This window comes from Callorhinchus milii, unplaced genomic scaffold (genome assembly GCF_018977255.1).
Source record: "Callorhinchus milii isolate IMCB2004 unplaced genomic scaffold, IMCB_Cmil_1.0 Scaffold12, whole genome shotgun sequence".
Lineage (NCBI taxonomy): Eukaryota > Metazoa > Chordata > Chondrichthyes > Chimaeriformes > Callorhinchidae > Callorhinchus > Callorhinchus milii.
The window spans coordinates 10,063,670-10,080,244 of NW_024704753.1; the positions used below are offsets into that span (position 1 = coordinate 10,063,670).

The following is a 16,575-nucleotide window of genomic DNA, read 5'->3' on the forward strand; positions in this document are numbered from 1 at the left end:
ACACTGCTGTGTGCAATTGGCTGCCGCATTTCGCCCCAAAATATACATTCAATTCACTTTACAGCCTATTCTGGGAAGCGTTTTGAGATGTCTAGAAGATGTGAAAAGCGCTATATCAAATGCAAGGATTATTATTATAATAGCTGTTTGGACATTGCTATGCACAAAATGTTTGCCATGTTCCCATACAAAGTACAATCCCTACAGTTTATAGTAAAAATCGCATGAAGAGCTTTGAGTAGTCTTTCTAACATTAAATGCATAATATCAAATGTAGCGATTTTTTATTATAAGAAAAGGGAGCTTCTTCAGATATTCTGGCAAACAATTCCCCAGATATTCACTTCATGGATCTTTTGGGGAAAACCGTTTGCAAGAATTGACTGCTCTATTTGCCTCTGCAGATTTTACAGAAAAACATTTCTGTAAAACACTTATCACTTGAAAAAAGAACTGTGCTGCACTTAGAGATGTTTTGATGTGATAAGGCATTACATCAAGTGCAAGGATGATTTATATTTGCATTATATCGCCATTGTTGTTGCAGTCCCGACTGTTGAAACATGATGCCCCATATTTCATCTGGACGACTGTCATCAACATGACTGAAGTTCAGAATCTGCTCAAGGATCAGATGATTAATCATTATGTCGGAGCTGGTTCTTTCACCACCAAGGTAAGGTTACTCTCCATATATCATCTGGCTCTGCCACATCAAGTATCAGCACATCAGGCATTATCCATAATATCACTAAAGTAGAATGTGCTGTAAATATAAAGTGGAAAGAGAAAAGGCCATACACATCCCACTCCATCCACAACCCTCTAAATCCTATCCTCTTGCAGACTGCGCCCTGTTGACTGACTCCTCTAATAAAGTTCTGAGTACATATTTTCCTCAAATATAAACCAAACACAGAACTTATCCTTCTCAATACAATTTACATAGTGTCTTTCACGATGGGTTGCAAGTCCCAAATCGCCTGATACTTAATTATGTGACTATTAATTCATAATCTCAACATCTCACTCAGAAACCAGTATGTCTTGGGAACCATTCTCCTCCAGCAATATAATTTTCAACCAGATATTTACAGGTCGACCTCTGTATAATGACCCCTAGCTATTATGATTCCTCTGGTTACAGTGAAATCGACATTGAGACCCTTTTGTTCTTTCCTAGTGATTCTTTCCCTGATCAGCGATCATTGCAGCAGCGCAGCTCCTGATATAATGGTCTGCAATCAATTCAAAATGGCGGTGAGGGGGGGATAAATGACGAAGGTGTTTGCCAGTCAATCACACGGGAACTGCAATTGGGTTGGAGGGCGATCCGAGCTCTGGCTCGCGCAGCCCCCTCACCACAAGCACCTGCTCACTATGTGTAACGCTTGGCCATTTCTAAGGATCTAAACTCCTCAACCTCCCTGGGCTCTCCCTCAGATTCACTGAACCAGTGCACAACCTAGGCATCCGGTTCAACCCCCAACTGACCTTCCTCTCCTCATTCGGTCCCTGACCAGGACCACTTTCTTCCACCTCCGCCACACCACCGCCTCTGACCATACCTTATCCCAAATGTAGCCAAAACCCTCGTGCACCTCCCGCTTGGATTTCTCCAATGCACTTCTCGACGGTCTGCCCAGCTCCACCATTCACAAGATCCAGCTCATTCAAAACTCTGCTGCCCACATACTGACCCAGACCAAACTCCATAACCACATCTCACAATTCTGGCCAGGCTTCACTGGCATCCCATCACTGAATGGAACAATTTCAAGATCCTCACTCTCGTGTTCAAATCCATTCACTCCTTGGCACCTCCCTACCTCTCCGACCTCCTCATTCCACCACCCAGCGCCTCCGTTCAACTGGCACTGGTCTCCTGCTCGTCTCTTGCATGCTCCGCCCCACCATCGGAGTCGTGCTTTCAGCCACTACGCCCCAAAACTCTGGAACACTCTCCCTCAATCCTTCCGCCTTGCATCCTCTCTCCCCTCTTTCAAGTCCCGCCTGAAAACTTTCCTGTTCTACTGTGCTTACGGCCATCTCCCCCTTTCCTCCAACTCAGTCAAGCTCCGCCACTGTTAAGCACTCTGAGATGCGACCCTGCTTGGATACATCAGTACACAAGTACAAGTTGTTGCTGCTGTTGTTTCAGTACTGTATCTAAATCTTTATAGCAAACACCCGGATATAATGCTCTTTCCCCCCAAGTCCCCAGGGCATTCGTTATACTGAAGTCAGCCTGTATACAGTTCTCTTCTGCTGGAAGCCTTTTTCTTGTGAACAATACTCTGAGAAATAAATCATCTTTACTTTTTTTAAACCTCAAGTTCTGCTGTATAAGTCAAAACACCTTACATTGAAATTGACACCTCAGCATTTTACCAACCTGGATCATGTCTCCTCTCAGTAAAAGTATGCACAGCCTCTGTGGGGCTCGCATCATAACCCAGAACCCTGTTTCTGCCCTAAATCAAAGTTGTCACTCTTCTCTGAGTCCACTCTTTATATCAAGGTAAGATTTTATTGTCCAGCACCTAGGGACGTCCTCCTGACGTGAAAGGCAGTATACAAATGTAATTTTGTTGTTGTTGTTATGGAGAGTATCTATGCTGGCAACACCCACAGATATAGGTCAACTTCCACATGTATGTGGATGACACCCAACTCTATCTCTCTGCCTCCCCACTCAACTGTCTGTCAGATATCAAGTCCTGAATGAGAGTTAGCTTTCTCCAGCTGAATGTCAATGAGTCCGAGGCTCTCCTGATTGGCACCCATCAGTGCCTCCACACAAGTACTGGCAGAATCCATGGATGCACTCTATTGCATCCACCTCACTGAGCCAGTCCGGAACATTGGCATCTTGTTGCCCCTCAACTGTCCTTTCTACCCCACATTCTACCCATTCCCACACCTCCACAACAATGCCCGGCTCCGCCACTGCCTTTCCCCTCAGGCTGCTGAGACCCTCATCCATGCATTCATTCATTCTAGGGTCAACGATGCCAAGTCCCTGCTTGTCGGCCTTCGCATCTCTTCCCTCCACATGCTGCAGATCATCCAGAACTCTGCAACTTGTGACCTCTCCTGCACCAGGCTCCGTAACCCTATATCCTCACCTGGCTCCACTGACAGGCTGCATAGCACTCAGTCTTTCATACTGTGTGGCAATTTCTTGGTGTGTGTAACTCTTCTATTATTGGTCTCCAGGCGGGGCTCTGTGTAAATCTGCGAAACTTCCAGTGGTTCCACCAGGTGAATCCAGACATATTCTTCCCAAGATGCTACAGGCTGGCAGCGGCAGAGGAAAAGCAAGCGTTTATCGGTACATTACTTGTTCAGTCAGCATAGAGGATTTATACTAGAACAAGGCAACATTATTCAGACATGCTAGGGGATATTAACAGGACAGTATGTGAGATGTTAAGGAGGGATAGTAATGGGAGATATCTTCTTCGGGAGGGAGAGAAGCCAAGCTGAGAAGTCTCCTTGGAGCTGAATTGGATCCAAGGTGACATGTTTGCCAACAGGGTTTCAGAATCAAGCCAGTCTTCTGTGGTGATCTCTAGTCCGATGCCTAAAACAGGGGGTCCACAGTATTCCAGGGCACTGCTGATGACAGCACTGCCAGCCTGGCTCATCGGTAGGACTTCGATGGGCACTCCAGTCACTGGGGCAGGGAATCCACCCACTCAGCTCCTGTTAATCCTGCAAGCCAAAGCCCTAACGGCTCGGTTGGTCCTAGCTGGACAAGCAGTGAGAAAGCTTGCCAGACAGTGCTTTCAATAGCAAGCTAGTCGGTTTTAGCTGGTTAGACTCCAGCAGTTACCTCAATGCACACTCTGGGATCCCCAAGCATTGGTTCTTGCCAACCTGCGCCTAATACTCTCCAGAACCAATAATAATAAGCAGGATGCATACCTCCAGAGATAGAATAGGCATTCCCTTGCAATAAATATCTTGGTAATTTTCATTTGTAGTTGGGATCCATGGAATTCTCAATTTGGTTTGGATACTGTTAAGTATTGTGATGAGACAGTGTGAGATATTCATGGCTAGTGTTACTGGAGTATTAATTGACCATGTGGGTATTAATGGACAGTGTGTCGGTATTAATGCAGTGTTAATGACGTATTAATGGACATTGTGGGAATTAATGGACAGTGTGTGGGTATTCGTGGAGTCCTGGTTAGAGCACTCGCCTTGCAAGTGAGAGACCTGGGTTCAATTCCCAGCAGGGCAAAATGTTGGGCAAATTTCCTTTCTCCACATGCAGCTGGGGCAATAATTCCTTCAAAAAAAAACAATAAATTGGTCACTTCAGTCTATGACTGTTTGTGTGACACTGCTGTGTGCAATTGGCCGCCATATTTCGCCCACAAAATATAGTCAATTCACTTTACAGTATATTCTGTGAAACGCTTTGAGACTCTCAAATGCAAACATTATTATTAATAATGGATAGTGTTAATGAAGTATTAATGGACAGTGTGGGAATTAATAGCCAGTGTGGGTATTAATGGATATGTTAATGGAGTATTAATAGGCAGTGTTAATGGAGTATTAATAATAATAAATTACATTTATATAGTGCCTCTTACATCAGAAGGACGTCCCAAGGCAGTGCACAGTGATGCTTATATTATAAATAATCATTAGGATAATTATATGTATTATCTTTATATTATAAATAATTATATGAATGGACCCCTTCATTGAATTCTTCAGAGGATTTCCGACTGACAACAGCCAGAAACATTCTGAAGTGGGTTGTGGAACAGAAGAAGAAGAATGATCATATTCTCACGGAGAATAAGAATCAAAAGGAGGAATCTGTATCTTCTGGAAAAAAAGGTACAAGAGAGGAGGGAACACACTTAAAGGCAAACATCTCACTGGTAGACAAGATCACAGCCCACCTTGTTCACTTTGACACACGATATTGACTGAACTATGACCAACATGATAACCTTTATTGGAGAAGGGGGATCATTAATAGTTACATTATTCATTTTATAATTAATTAGATTTTGTCTGGCTGGTGATTCATGTGGTGTAAAGGGAATTCTGTCATTGCTATTTCATTCTCTCTTTCTCTCTCTCTCTCTTTCGAGTATCCTGGTTTATAACCCCCTCCCATCTAAATTTACCCCAAATTCAAATTGATGGTTGATCTTGCTATTTAGGGGATGTCACTGGGGAAGATAACTGGGGCTTCTGCATTTTCATATTTGACAATGTACACTTTCATTTCCAATCAAAAATATACAATCAAATATAAGAATTAGGGCGTTGCTGCGTGCAAATTTGCTGCCACACTCTTCGACAAATTACAGTCACTCTTTACAACAAGTCCTATGAATCACCTTGTGAGGCATGAGAAGCGCCATATTAAATGTAAGGATTATATATTATATTTTGGGAAATTCTTGATAGACATTTTATTTGACATGAAAAGCACTATATAATGCTTGTTATTATTGTGGTTATTATTAAACAAGGTAGGGGCCAATGGGAAGCAGTCAGTGACAGCACCCTCCTCTTAGGGCATGGCTGAATTCACTCCTCTTCTCTCATGTCTATAAAGATCCCACGTGAAAGGTGTTCAGGTACCTCAATCTGCTTCCTGGTAGGGTTGTTCCATCGCTAAACACTGCTTACAATGGGCAACATTTTTGGAAAACCTGTCCAGTGGGAGGAAGATTTTTGAGGTTGGAGATGAGGCACATTTCCTTATCCTTGGCGACTTCAACCTGCACTTCACCCCCTCTAACTCTAGCTCCACTGATCTCCTCCCTTCTCTCCTCTCACAACCTCTCCCTCCACATCCACTCTCCTACCCACATCCATAACCACCCACTTGATCTGGTGATTACCTGGGACGTCAGCACCTCCCTTTCCTTTCCAAACTCCTGGAAAGCCATTGCTTCCCAGCTTCGCTCCTTTCTCTCCTGCCACTCCCTCTATGACCCCCTCCGATCGAGCTCACAGCACAGAAACAGCCCTGGTCAAAGTGACAAATGACATTTTGTCCATCTGTGACCAGGGCTCACTCTGTCTCCTCGTCCTCCTTGACCTTTCTGCTGTCTTGGACACTGTCGACCAGTCTATGCTCCTCCACCACCTCTCCTCTCACCTCAACTTTCATGCTCCTGTCCTTCACTGGTTCAGATGCTACCTTTCAAACAATCTCCACAAACGGCTTCTCCTCCAGCCCCCGCACCATCTTGTGTGGTGTTCTTCAGGGCTCTGTCCTCTTCTCTTTAACCTCCCTCTTGGTGACATCATCCGCTAGAGTACTGTGTTCAGTTCTAGGAAGGATGTCAAGGCATTGGAGAGGGTGCAAAAGAGATTTACCAGGATGGTACCAGGACTGAGGGACTTCAGTTATTAGGAGAGGATAGAGAAGCTAGGATTATTCTCCTTGGAGCAGAGAACGTTAAGAGGAGACTTAATATAAGTTTCAAAATTATAAGGGGATTCAATAGGATGAACAAGGAGAAACTATTTCCACTGGAGGTGGGTCGGTAACCCGAGGACACCGATTTAAAATAGTTGTTAAAAGAAATAGAGGGGAGGTGAGGAGAATTTTTTCACACAGCGAGTTGTTTGGATCTAGAATGCATTGCCTGAAAGGATGGTGGAAGCCTATTCGATAACTTTTAAGAGAGAAGTAGATAATTATTTGGGGAGAACAAGTTTGCAGGGCTATGGGGAGAGCGGGAATGGAATTGATTTGGGTAGCTCTTTTCAAAGAGCCAGCACAGACTCTATGCCTCCATTCTCATCTCTAGGACCACTGCTGTCCTGACAAAATGTTGGTCAGACATCAAGTCCTGGATGAGAGCCAATTTTCTCCAGTTATAATAATAATAATAATAATAATCCTTGCATTTGATATAGCGCTTTTCACGTCGGGAGGACGTCCCAAAGCGCTTCACAGAACACAGTGTAAAGTGAATTGACTGTATGTTTGTGGGCGAACGTGGCAGCTAATTGCGCACAGCGATGTCCCACAAACAGTCGTGGATTGAAAATGACCAATTTATTATTGTTTTTGGAGGGATTATTATTAGGCTCTGTGTGGAGTAAGGAAACTTGCCCAAGGTTTCGCCCTCTGCCTGGGATTGAACTCAGGTCTCTCGCTTCCAAAGCGAGTGCTCTAACCACTGAACTACAGGACTCCACACTGAACTACAGGACTCCACCAGTTGAACATCAACAAGAACAAGACCCTCCAGATTGGCTCCTGTCAGCACCTCCACACCTCAGACGCTGACAACATCACCATTCATGGATGCACTCTCCACCTCATTGAGCCAGTCCGGTACCTTGGCATCTTGTTTGACCCTCAACTGTCCTTTCTACCCCAAATCCAAATCCGCCAGGACCCACTCTTCCTTCCCCCACCTTCGCAACATTGCCTGGCTCTGCCACACCCCTTAGGCCACCGAAACCCTCATACATGCCTTCATTACATCTTGGCTCGACAATGCCCTGTTTGTCGTTCTTCCCAATTCTTCCCTCCACACGCTGCAGATCATCCAGAACTCTGCAGCTCATGTCCTCTCGCACACCAGGCTCACACTTACCGTCACCCGGCTCCACTGGCTCCCCATTCCTCAGATGATTCTTACCCTCATCTTCAAGGCCTTGCCCCTCCTATCTCTCCGACCTGCAACTGACCTTATCAACCTGCCCGCTCCTTCCACTCAGTAGACTCCTACCTGCTCCACGACCACCACCCTTTGGAACTCCATCCCACAGTCCCTTCGCCTTACTCCCTCCCTTGCCTCCTTCAAGGCACGTCTCAAGACCCTCCTCTTCGGCCACTCTCCTACCCCTACCCTCCCTTCTATCCACCACTCCTGAATCGAACCCCCTGCTTGGGTCCAAATTCAGAGGAATGTCCAGCACCTTGAGATGTCTTCCCGACGTGAAAGGCACTATACAAATGTAATTTGATGATGATGAAGGGGAGCTTATTCTGCATCTGACCTGTGCTGCGGCTAACCTTGAAAAGACAGGACGACTCAGAGGGCACTTCATAGAGGTGTATAAAATGTTAAATGGATTGAAAAATTAAACCCAGATCAATACTATACTTGAGATTAGCTGAGAAGGTAGAAAAAAGCCACAGGTTAGAGTTGTAAAGGACAATTGCAGGACAGGCAACAGGAAGATTTTGATTATTCAGAGGAATAGGGTTGCCAGGAAGGGTAGTTGAGGCCAGGAATTAGGATTCATTTAAAAAGCAGCTTGATGCTTTGAGGGGGGCATGGTAGGTTGGGTGTTCAGGAAGGATGAGATCAGGTGGGTCAAAGGGCCTTTTTCTTCCGACCCAATCCTGTGATGTGGTGCTGAGAAACCGGACATGTTTCTATCTTTTGTCTTCTTATTATCCTCCCTTTAATCTCTCAAGGTATAGAAAAGCAGTGCTGTGTTGTCATTTCATCACAGCTGGTGCAGACAGCAGTCCTCGCCTGCGAGGAGCACCTGAACTACTTGGAGCACAAGGACATTGATGTGAGCCTGGATGCCCCACCAGCAATAACAGAGGAGTGCTGGGACAGGATCATCCAGCAATACTACCAGGTCATTCAGTGAGTTACCACATGTTCAATCACCTCTGCATCCATCACAGGAACTGTAACGTCAGACTGAGACCTATAGTGCTTGAGGACCAGGAATACTGTATAAATCACACACAATTTCTCCCAATGCCTGAGTTAGCACCAGGTTAACAGCTACACTCATCTGTCAATTTTTTTAAAATCAAGATGCTATCCTGCATGATGGGTGCTATATAAACGAGTTGTTCTTGTTGTGCATCAGGTTCAATCCACTTCCTAACCCAGGACTGCTTTCCACCACCCCCGTTACATCGCTCACCACCAACCGTACCTCCCAGCCAATGCAGCTGAAACCCTTATCCACACTTGCATAATCTCCAGTTTTTATTTCCCCAATGCCCTCCACAGCGGTCTACCCACTTCCATTAGTCACAAAGTCTCACCAATTCAAAACTCCATTGTGCGTTCCACGCCTGTATCAAACTCTGCACCCACATCACCTGAGCCATTGCCAGGCTGCACTGGCTCCCTGCCACAGAATGGAGCGATTTCAAGAACCTCACACTCATCTACAAATCACTTCATACCCTGGCACCTCCCAACCTCCGACCTGGTGTCTGGTTTCCTTTAGTTGGGTTGCCATTCTATGGGGGTGAAATACTATTCAGTCCAAGATCCCTCAGATTCAGCTGTTGCTGGGGGAGGGCCAGATCCGGTGATCGGTAATTGATTCTTGTCAATGGCTTTCTGGGCGACACTTTCCAAATTGAAGTCCCCCCTCCCACGCGCAGTGTGAAGCTCCTGATGTGAAAGCCATTCTCTAAGCATGACCTATTATATTGTCAGTAACGGAGCGATGATTCAGGACTGGAGCAGTTACGTGGGCGTGTGTACGCATATCCTCCGGCAGCTGCAGGCGGCCAGCCCACAGATGGATATGGAGGGAATGCATAACATCTGGATTGTGAAACCTGGAGCCCAGTCCCGTGGCAGAGGTACAGAAAGACATCCTCAACACAAGAACCAAACCTGTGAGCCCCAGTCCCTGCCTACTCCACAGGACTCAATCCAGTCCGCTTCAGTTCAAGGGAGTTGAGCTACTTTGAGGATTTTTGGTCTGACACGTGCAGAGATCCATCACTATGCTCAAGAGTATCCAAACAGACTGAGAGTTCCATGTATGCCACCTACACACGGAAATTTCCCTGTGTCTGGAATGGAGTGTGTACTCTCTCCCTGGAGGGACGCACCCTGCTTACCTAATTCTGGAGAGTATTAGTTGCAGGTTGTCAAAAACCAAGGATTGGAGGCCCAGAGTGTTCATTGCTGGAGTATAACCAGCTGAAGCTGCATAGCTTGCCATTGAGAGCACTGTCTAGCAAGATTTCCTGCTACTTGTCCAGCGAGGACCACCCTACCTAGGGTTTTGGCTTGCTTTGCTGTAAGCTATGGCTGTCCTTCCTCCCAGATCATACCCACTTCTCCTTCCTGATGGCAGAGTTTCAGGAGCTCAGTCTGTCCTTGGGTATTAGTTTGGTACTGTCTGTAGCACTCACTTCTCTGTGTCTGAAGGATGTAGGTTCAAGCCCCTTGCCAGGATTTGAACTTACAGACTCGGCTCGTCCTTTGGGTTTTACACTAAGGATCTTTCTGCCTATTCCTCGGGTGGACGGTAATAATTTTATGACATCATTCAGGATTTACACCCAGTGATCTGGCAACTGTCCTCCAAATGAACTACTTATTCAACTTGTGAATTTGCTGTTTGTGGGATCTATCTGGCACAATTGGCCTTTGCCTATAAAAGTAGTCACTTGCAGCCCGTGTCCTCTCCCGAATCAGGCTTCGTGACTCTATCACCCCCATCCTCGCCCAACTTCACTGGCTTCCCATCACACTGAGGATACAGTTCAAGATCCTGGTCCACACCTTCAAAGCCCTCCATGGCCTTGTTTCCTCTACCTCTGTGACCTCCTAACCCCCTACCAACCTGCCCGCTCTGGCCTGCTTCACGTCCCCCGCCTCATCTGCCCCACCATAATAATAATAATCCTTGCATTTGATATAGCACTTTTTTCACGTCTTTTAGATGTCTCAAAGCGCTTCACAGACTATACTGTAAACTATATTTGTTGGCAAAACGCAGCAGCCAATTGTGCAAAGGCGGGCAGGCCTTTGGCCACCCTGCCCCCACACTCTGGAACTCCATCCCACAGTCCCTCTGCTCACCCCTTCTCTTGATTCCTTCAAGACCCGTCTCAAGACTCTACTCTTCGACCATGCCTTCGATCACCCTCCTGCCCCCCCTGCCCTCCACCTTCCCCAATCCCAAGCTCAGGTCCAAAACACTGATTGTTCAGCGCCTTGGGATGTCCTCCCAACGTGAAAGGCACCATACAAATATAATTTTATTGTTGTTGATAATGAAGCACTTTGAGACATTTCAACGTGATAAGTTACTTTAAAATGCAAGCAGTATCCATATTGTTAACATACTACTCCATGACTCAGTGTGTTTTAGGTGGTGCTGCGCATCAGTGAAGGCTGAAGGTGCTGCACTTCGCACTTGGCATTTGATCCTTACATCAAACGCCAAGTGTGAAGAGGTCCTGGACTTCTTCATATCCAAGATAGATAATATCCACCTGGCTGCCTTCCACATCACCTACTCCTTCCACCACAGCTCCTACCATTGTCCCACCCTTTGCCTCCATTTCTCCTTCCACTCTCTCTCTTCCATCATTACCAATACGAAGCCCACCACTTGCTGGTTCTAACCCCCTCCCCACCCAGCTTTTGGTCACTCAACTCCCCCTCCTCTGCCCCCTGCTAGCTGAAACAGTCAACCAGTCTCTCTCCATAGGCTCCGTCCCATTGACCCTCAAAACCAAAATCAAAATCAAAAAATCACCCTCGATCTCTCGAACCTACCAGCCCATTTCCAAATTGCCTTTCCTTGCTAATGTTCTGGATCATCCATTGTTGCAAATCAACTTTGATCACACCTGTCCCTCCACTCCCTACTGCAGTTCCAGTCTTGGTTCCGCCCTGGCAACAGCATAGAGACAGCGCTCGTCAGTCACAAATTACGTCCTCTCTCTGTGACAAGGGCTCCCTCTGCTTCCTTGTCCTCCTCTCTGCTATATTTGACATAGTCAATCACACTATCCTCCTCCATCGCCTCTCCCTCATCCACCTCAGTGGGGCCGAACTTGCCTGGTTTGAGTCCTACTTAACCAATCCTCATTACTTCATCTCCAAAAATGTTTTTTCCTCCCAAGCCCGCACACTAACCTGCAGTGTACCCCAAGATTCCATCCTTGGCCCCCTCCTTTTCCTTATCTACATGCTCCCTCTCGGTGATCTCATCCACAGACATGGGGTAAACTTTGATATGTATGTGGATGACACTCAAGTCTACCACAACCAGCTGCAATTCCAGGTCTACTGATGTTCTGTCAGCTTGTCTGTAAAACATCTAGGCCTGGATGAGCGCAAACTTCCTACAGCTGAACATTGACAAGATGGAAGCCTATACCACTTGGCTCCTGCCAACATTTACTCTCCTGTGGCTTCTGACCTCCTCAACCTCTCTGGCCTTTCCCTAAAACTTAACAAACCTGTACATAACCTGGGTATCAGGTTTGACCCCCAACTGTCCTTCCCCAGCCCCACATTCAATCCCTAACTAAGACTGCTTTCCTCCACCTCTGTCACATTGCCTGTGTCTGACGTACCTCATCCCCATCACAGGTAAAAAACGACTCACCCTAACTACTGCAATGCCCTCCTCACAGGTCTCACCTATTCCTCTACCCACAATCTACAACTGATTCAGAACTCCGCCGCCCATACTCTCACCCAAAATAAAACTTTTTCCCCCACCACTGCTTGCACCTCATTCCCGTCGCTCCACCATCAGCGTCGCATTTTCAGCCATTGCGCAATGAATGTTTGGAACTCTCTCCCCCAATCCCTCTGCTTTGCCCCCTCTTTCCCCTCTTTTAGATCATGATTCAAGACCTACCTCTTCAACTGTGCATATGGTTACCTCCTCCCTCCCCCTAGCTCAGCATTAGGCTCCACCATTGCTAAGCGCTCCGAGACCCTGCCCTGCACGAAGGGCGCTGTGTAAATGCAAGTTGTTGTTGATGAAAGTTGTGGGTTTGAGCCCCAAGCCAGGACTCTAAATTCAGAATTCACACCAGTACAATACTGGAGGAACTCTGCATTGTGAGAGAGAGGTTGTCCTTCCCATGATATGTTAAACCAATAATAATCCTATAATAATAATCCTTGTATTTGATATAGCGCTTTTCACGTCGGGAGGACGTCCCAAAGCGCTTCACAGAACACACTGTAAAGTGAATTGACTGTATATTTGTGGGCGAACGCGGCAGCCAATTGCGCACAGCAATGTCCCACAAACAGTCGTAGATTGAAAATGACAAATTTGTTATTGTTTTTGGTTTTGGAGGGATTATTATTAGGCGTGTGGAGTAAGGAAACTTGCCCAAGGTTTCGCCCTGCCTGGATATGAACTCAGGTCTCTCGCTTGCAAAGCGAGTGCTCTAACCACTGAGCTACAGGACTCCACAGGTTCTGTCTGCCTGTAAGCAGATATTTTATTTATTTGAAAAGAGAAGGGAGTTTCTGTGTGTTTCCCTCTAGGAATTACCTGCATGAACCGGTTAGAGGAGATCCTGAAGGTTGTCTGCGGGGAAGCAAGCATCTTTTCAGAGGGCAAGTGGGTGGTGCAGAAATATATTGAAAACCCACTGCTTATTTATGGGACAAAATTTGACGTGCGCCAGTGGTTCCTGGTGACGGACTGGAACCCCGTGACCATCTGGTTCTATAAGGACTGTTACCTGCGCTTCTCTTCTCAGCCTTTCTCATTGAAAAACCTGGACATGTATGTATCAGCCGTGTTCTGCACTGAGTGAATGGCAATGGGGAGAAAGAGCTTCCAACTGTTAACAAAGAGCTGTGATTGCTAGTCAGCCATGCAATTGGAATGTGAAGGGTTAATGGCAGTTGTTGGGTCTTACACAGCCTGGATCACACAGTGAGGGTCAAATAGTGAGGGTCACATAATGAGGGTCACACAGAAACAGCAGTACACCATTCAGCCCCTCGAGTCTATAAGATCGTGGCTGATCTGTATCTCAAGTCCAATTATCTGCCCTTGCCCCGTATCCCTTAATACCCTGACCTAACAAATATCTATCCATCTAAGTCTTGAAGATGTGAATGTTTCCAGCAACCACAACCTTTTGGGGAGAGACAGTTCCAGATTTCCACTACTCTTTGGGTGAAAAACTGTCTCCTGATTTCACTCCTAAATGACATAGCTCTAATTTTAAGATAATGTCCCCTTGTTCTGGATTCCCCCACCAGAGGAAATAGTTTCTCTGTATCTGCCCTATCGAATCCTTTATTATTTTGAAAACTTCAATCAGATCACCTCTCAACCTTCTAAACTCAAGGGAATAGAGACCAAGTTTTTGCAACCTGACTCATAATTTAACCCTTTATGCCCTGGTATCATTCTGGTGAACTTGCACTGCACCCCCTCCGGTGCCAATATATTCTTCCTGAGGTGCAGTGCCCAAACTGAACACAATACTCCAATTGGGGTCTGACTAAGGCTCTATACAGTTAAAGCATCATTTCCTCTCCTTTATATTCCAGCCCTTTGAGATGAAGGCCAACATCCCATTAGCTTTTTTTATAAAGTTTTGTACTTGTGAGCTTGTTTTTAGTGATTTGTGTACATGGACACCCAAATCCTGTTGTTACTCCACAGTTCTTAATTTCTCACTATTTAGAAAATATTGTGTTGCTATTTTTGGATAACCAAAATGTGGATGACCTCACACTTCTCCCACATTGAATTCCATCTGCAAGTTTTGTCCATTCACTTAAAATTTCTCAGTCCCTTGTACCTTTCCTGCTCCCATCTACACAATTTACTGTATCTCCTAACTTTGTGTCATCTGCAAATTTGCACATGAAACTTCCTATTCCTTTACGAAGACTTTTTTAATATATATTATATATCTGGTGAAAAGCTGAGGCCCCAGTACAAACCCCTCTGGAACGCCACTTGTCACGTCCCACCAATCAGAGAACGTTCCTTTTATTCCCTAATCTATTTCCTGCCTCCCAACCAACTACCAAGTGACGTCGCATGATTACCTCCGATTTCATGCGCTTTTATTTTTGCAAATAGCCTCTTTTGTGGAACCTTATCAAATGCCTTCTGGAAGTCCATGCAAATGACATCCACAGACACTCTTTTATCCATGTTAGTGACCTCCTCAAAAAATTCAATTATATTTGCCAAATATGACCTACCCTTCACAAATCCATGCAGACTCTCTTTGATTCACTCAAACTTGTCTAAGTGCTCAGTCCCTCTGTCCCTGATGAGAGATTCCAGTAACTTCCCCACAACTGAAGATGCCAGGTCTCTAGTTATGTGGTTTCTCCCTCTTTCCCTTCTTAAATAATGGAGTGACATTTGCAATTCTCCAATCCAAGGGCACAATTCCCAAATATAGAGAGCTTTGGAAAATTATGACTAATGCATCTGGATTTTCCTCTACTACTTTTTTTTAATACCCTGGGTTGGAATCCATCAAGTCCTGGAGGTTTGTCTATCTTTAGGCCCATTATTTTCTCCATTAGCATTTTTAAATTTATATTAATCCATTTAGTACTTCTCTTTGGCTTATTTTTAGGTTCCCTTGTACCGTTGGTATTTTGTCCTCTTCCTCTACTATGAAAACTGGAAGCAAAGTATTCATTCAACAAGCCTGCCATTTTCTTATTGTCCAGTATAGTCTCACCTACATCTGTCTTTAATGGGCCCACATTCCCCCATTACCACTCTCTTTCTCTTAATATATTTATAAAAACTTTACTGTTGCCCTTACAACTTTTATCTCATATTCCTTTTTGCACCTCTTATTACTTTCTTTGTATTTCTTTGTTGCTTTTTATAAGTCTCCCAATCTGCTGACTTTCCACTTTTTCTTGCATTAGTGTAAGACTTTTCTTTTAGTTTGATGCTGCTTCTTACCTCATTAGTCAACCATGGTTGAACTACACAAGTAGAGCTTTCAAAGTTTGCCTTGCTTAAATTTAAAATTTTGATTTGCGACTCTCAAACCTTATATCAAATTCAATCATATAATGGTCACTATTTGCGAGATGTTTCCTTTCCATCAGATTGTTAACTAATTCTGTTTTGTCACTCATCACCAAATCTAGTATGGCATGTTCCCTTGTCGGTTCTGAAACATATTGTTCCAGAAGCTGTTCTGAATACATTCTAGAAATGTATTGCCTTGCCTACTTGACCCATTCTACCTCTCCCAGTCTTTGTGAAAATTAAAACAACCACATTGTTTTTGCTGCATGTTTCCATGATCTCTGTATTTATACATCTCCCCCTTCACTACCTTTAGGCCCATTATCACTACCTTTTGGAGGTCTGTAGACAACTCCCACCAGAGTTTTGCCTCCTTTTTGTTCTTCCATAATGTTTACACGGCCTGATAATCCTCAATGAAATTCTTTCTTTCTATTGCTGTAATTGTGTCTTTTATCAATATTGCTACTCCTCCTCCTTTCCCAATTTCCCTGACCTTTCTAAAGATCTTATAGCCTAGAATATTTAGCTCACAGTCATGCCAGCTTGTAGCCAGGCTTCTGTAATGGATACTACATCATAACAAAAATAAATTACATTTATATAGTGCCTTTTACATCAGGAGGACATCCCAAGGCGCTGGACAGTCAGGGAGCTCACCCAAGCTGATGGTTGGGATCAGGAGGGGTGGAGGGCGAGGAAGGTAGAGTTAGGTCAAAGAGAAGGGTCTTGAGAGAGATCTTGAAGGAGGCAAGGAAGTGGGAAAAATGGAGGGTCTGTTGGATAGAGTTCCAGAGGGTGGGGGCAGAGATGCTGAAGGCCCATCCGCCAATG

General features: G+C 45.1%; 1 protein-coding gene across 1 annotated transcript in view; it reads left to right on the top strand.

Annotated features, from left to right (window-relative positions):
- Positions 1–16,575, top strand: part of ttll3 (tubulin tyrosine ligase-like family, member 3) — a 64,103-nt gene that overhangs the window by 41,115 nt on the left and 6,413 nt on the right. The window contains exons 6-11 of the mRNA XM_007911216.2: positions 548–676; positions 3,220–3,334; positions 4,738–4,863; positions 8,432–8,612; positions 9,429–9,577; positions 13,254–13,497. Coding sequence (XP_007909407.1) covers positions 548–676; positions 3,220–3,334; positions 4,738–4,863; positions 8,432–8,612; positions 9,429–9,577; positions 13,254–13,497 — 944 coding nt within the window. The remainder of the gene's footprint in view (positions 1–547; positions 677–3,219; positions 3,335–4,737; positions 4,864–8,431; positions 8,613–9,428; positions 9,578–13,253; positions 13,498–16,575) is intronic.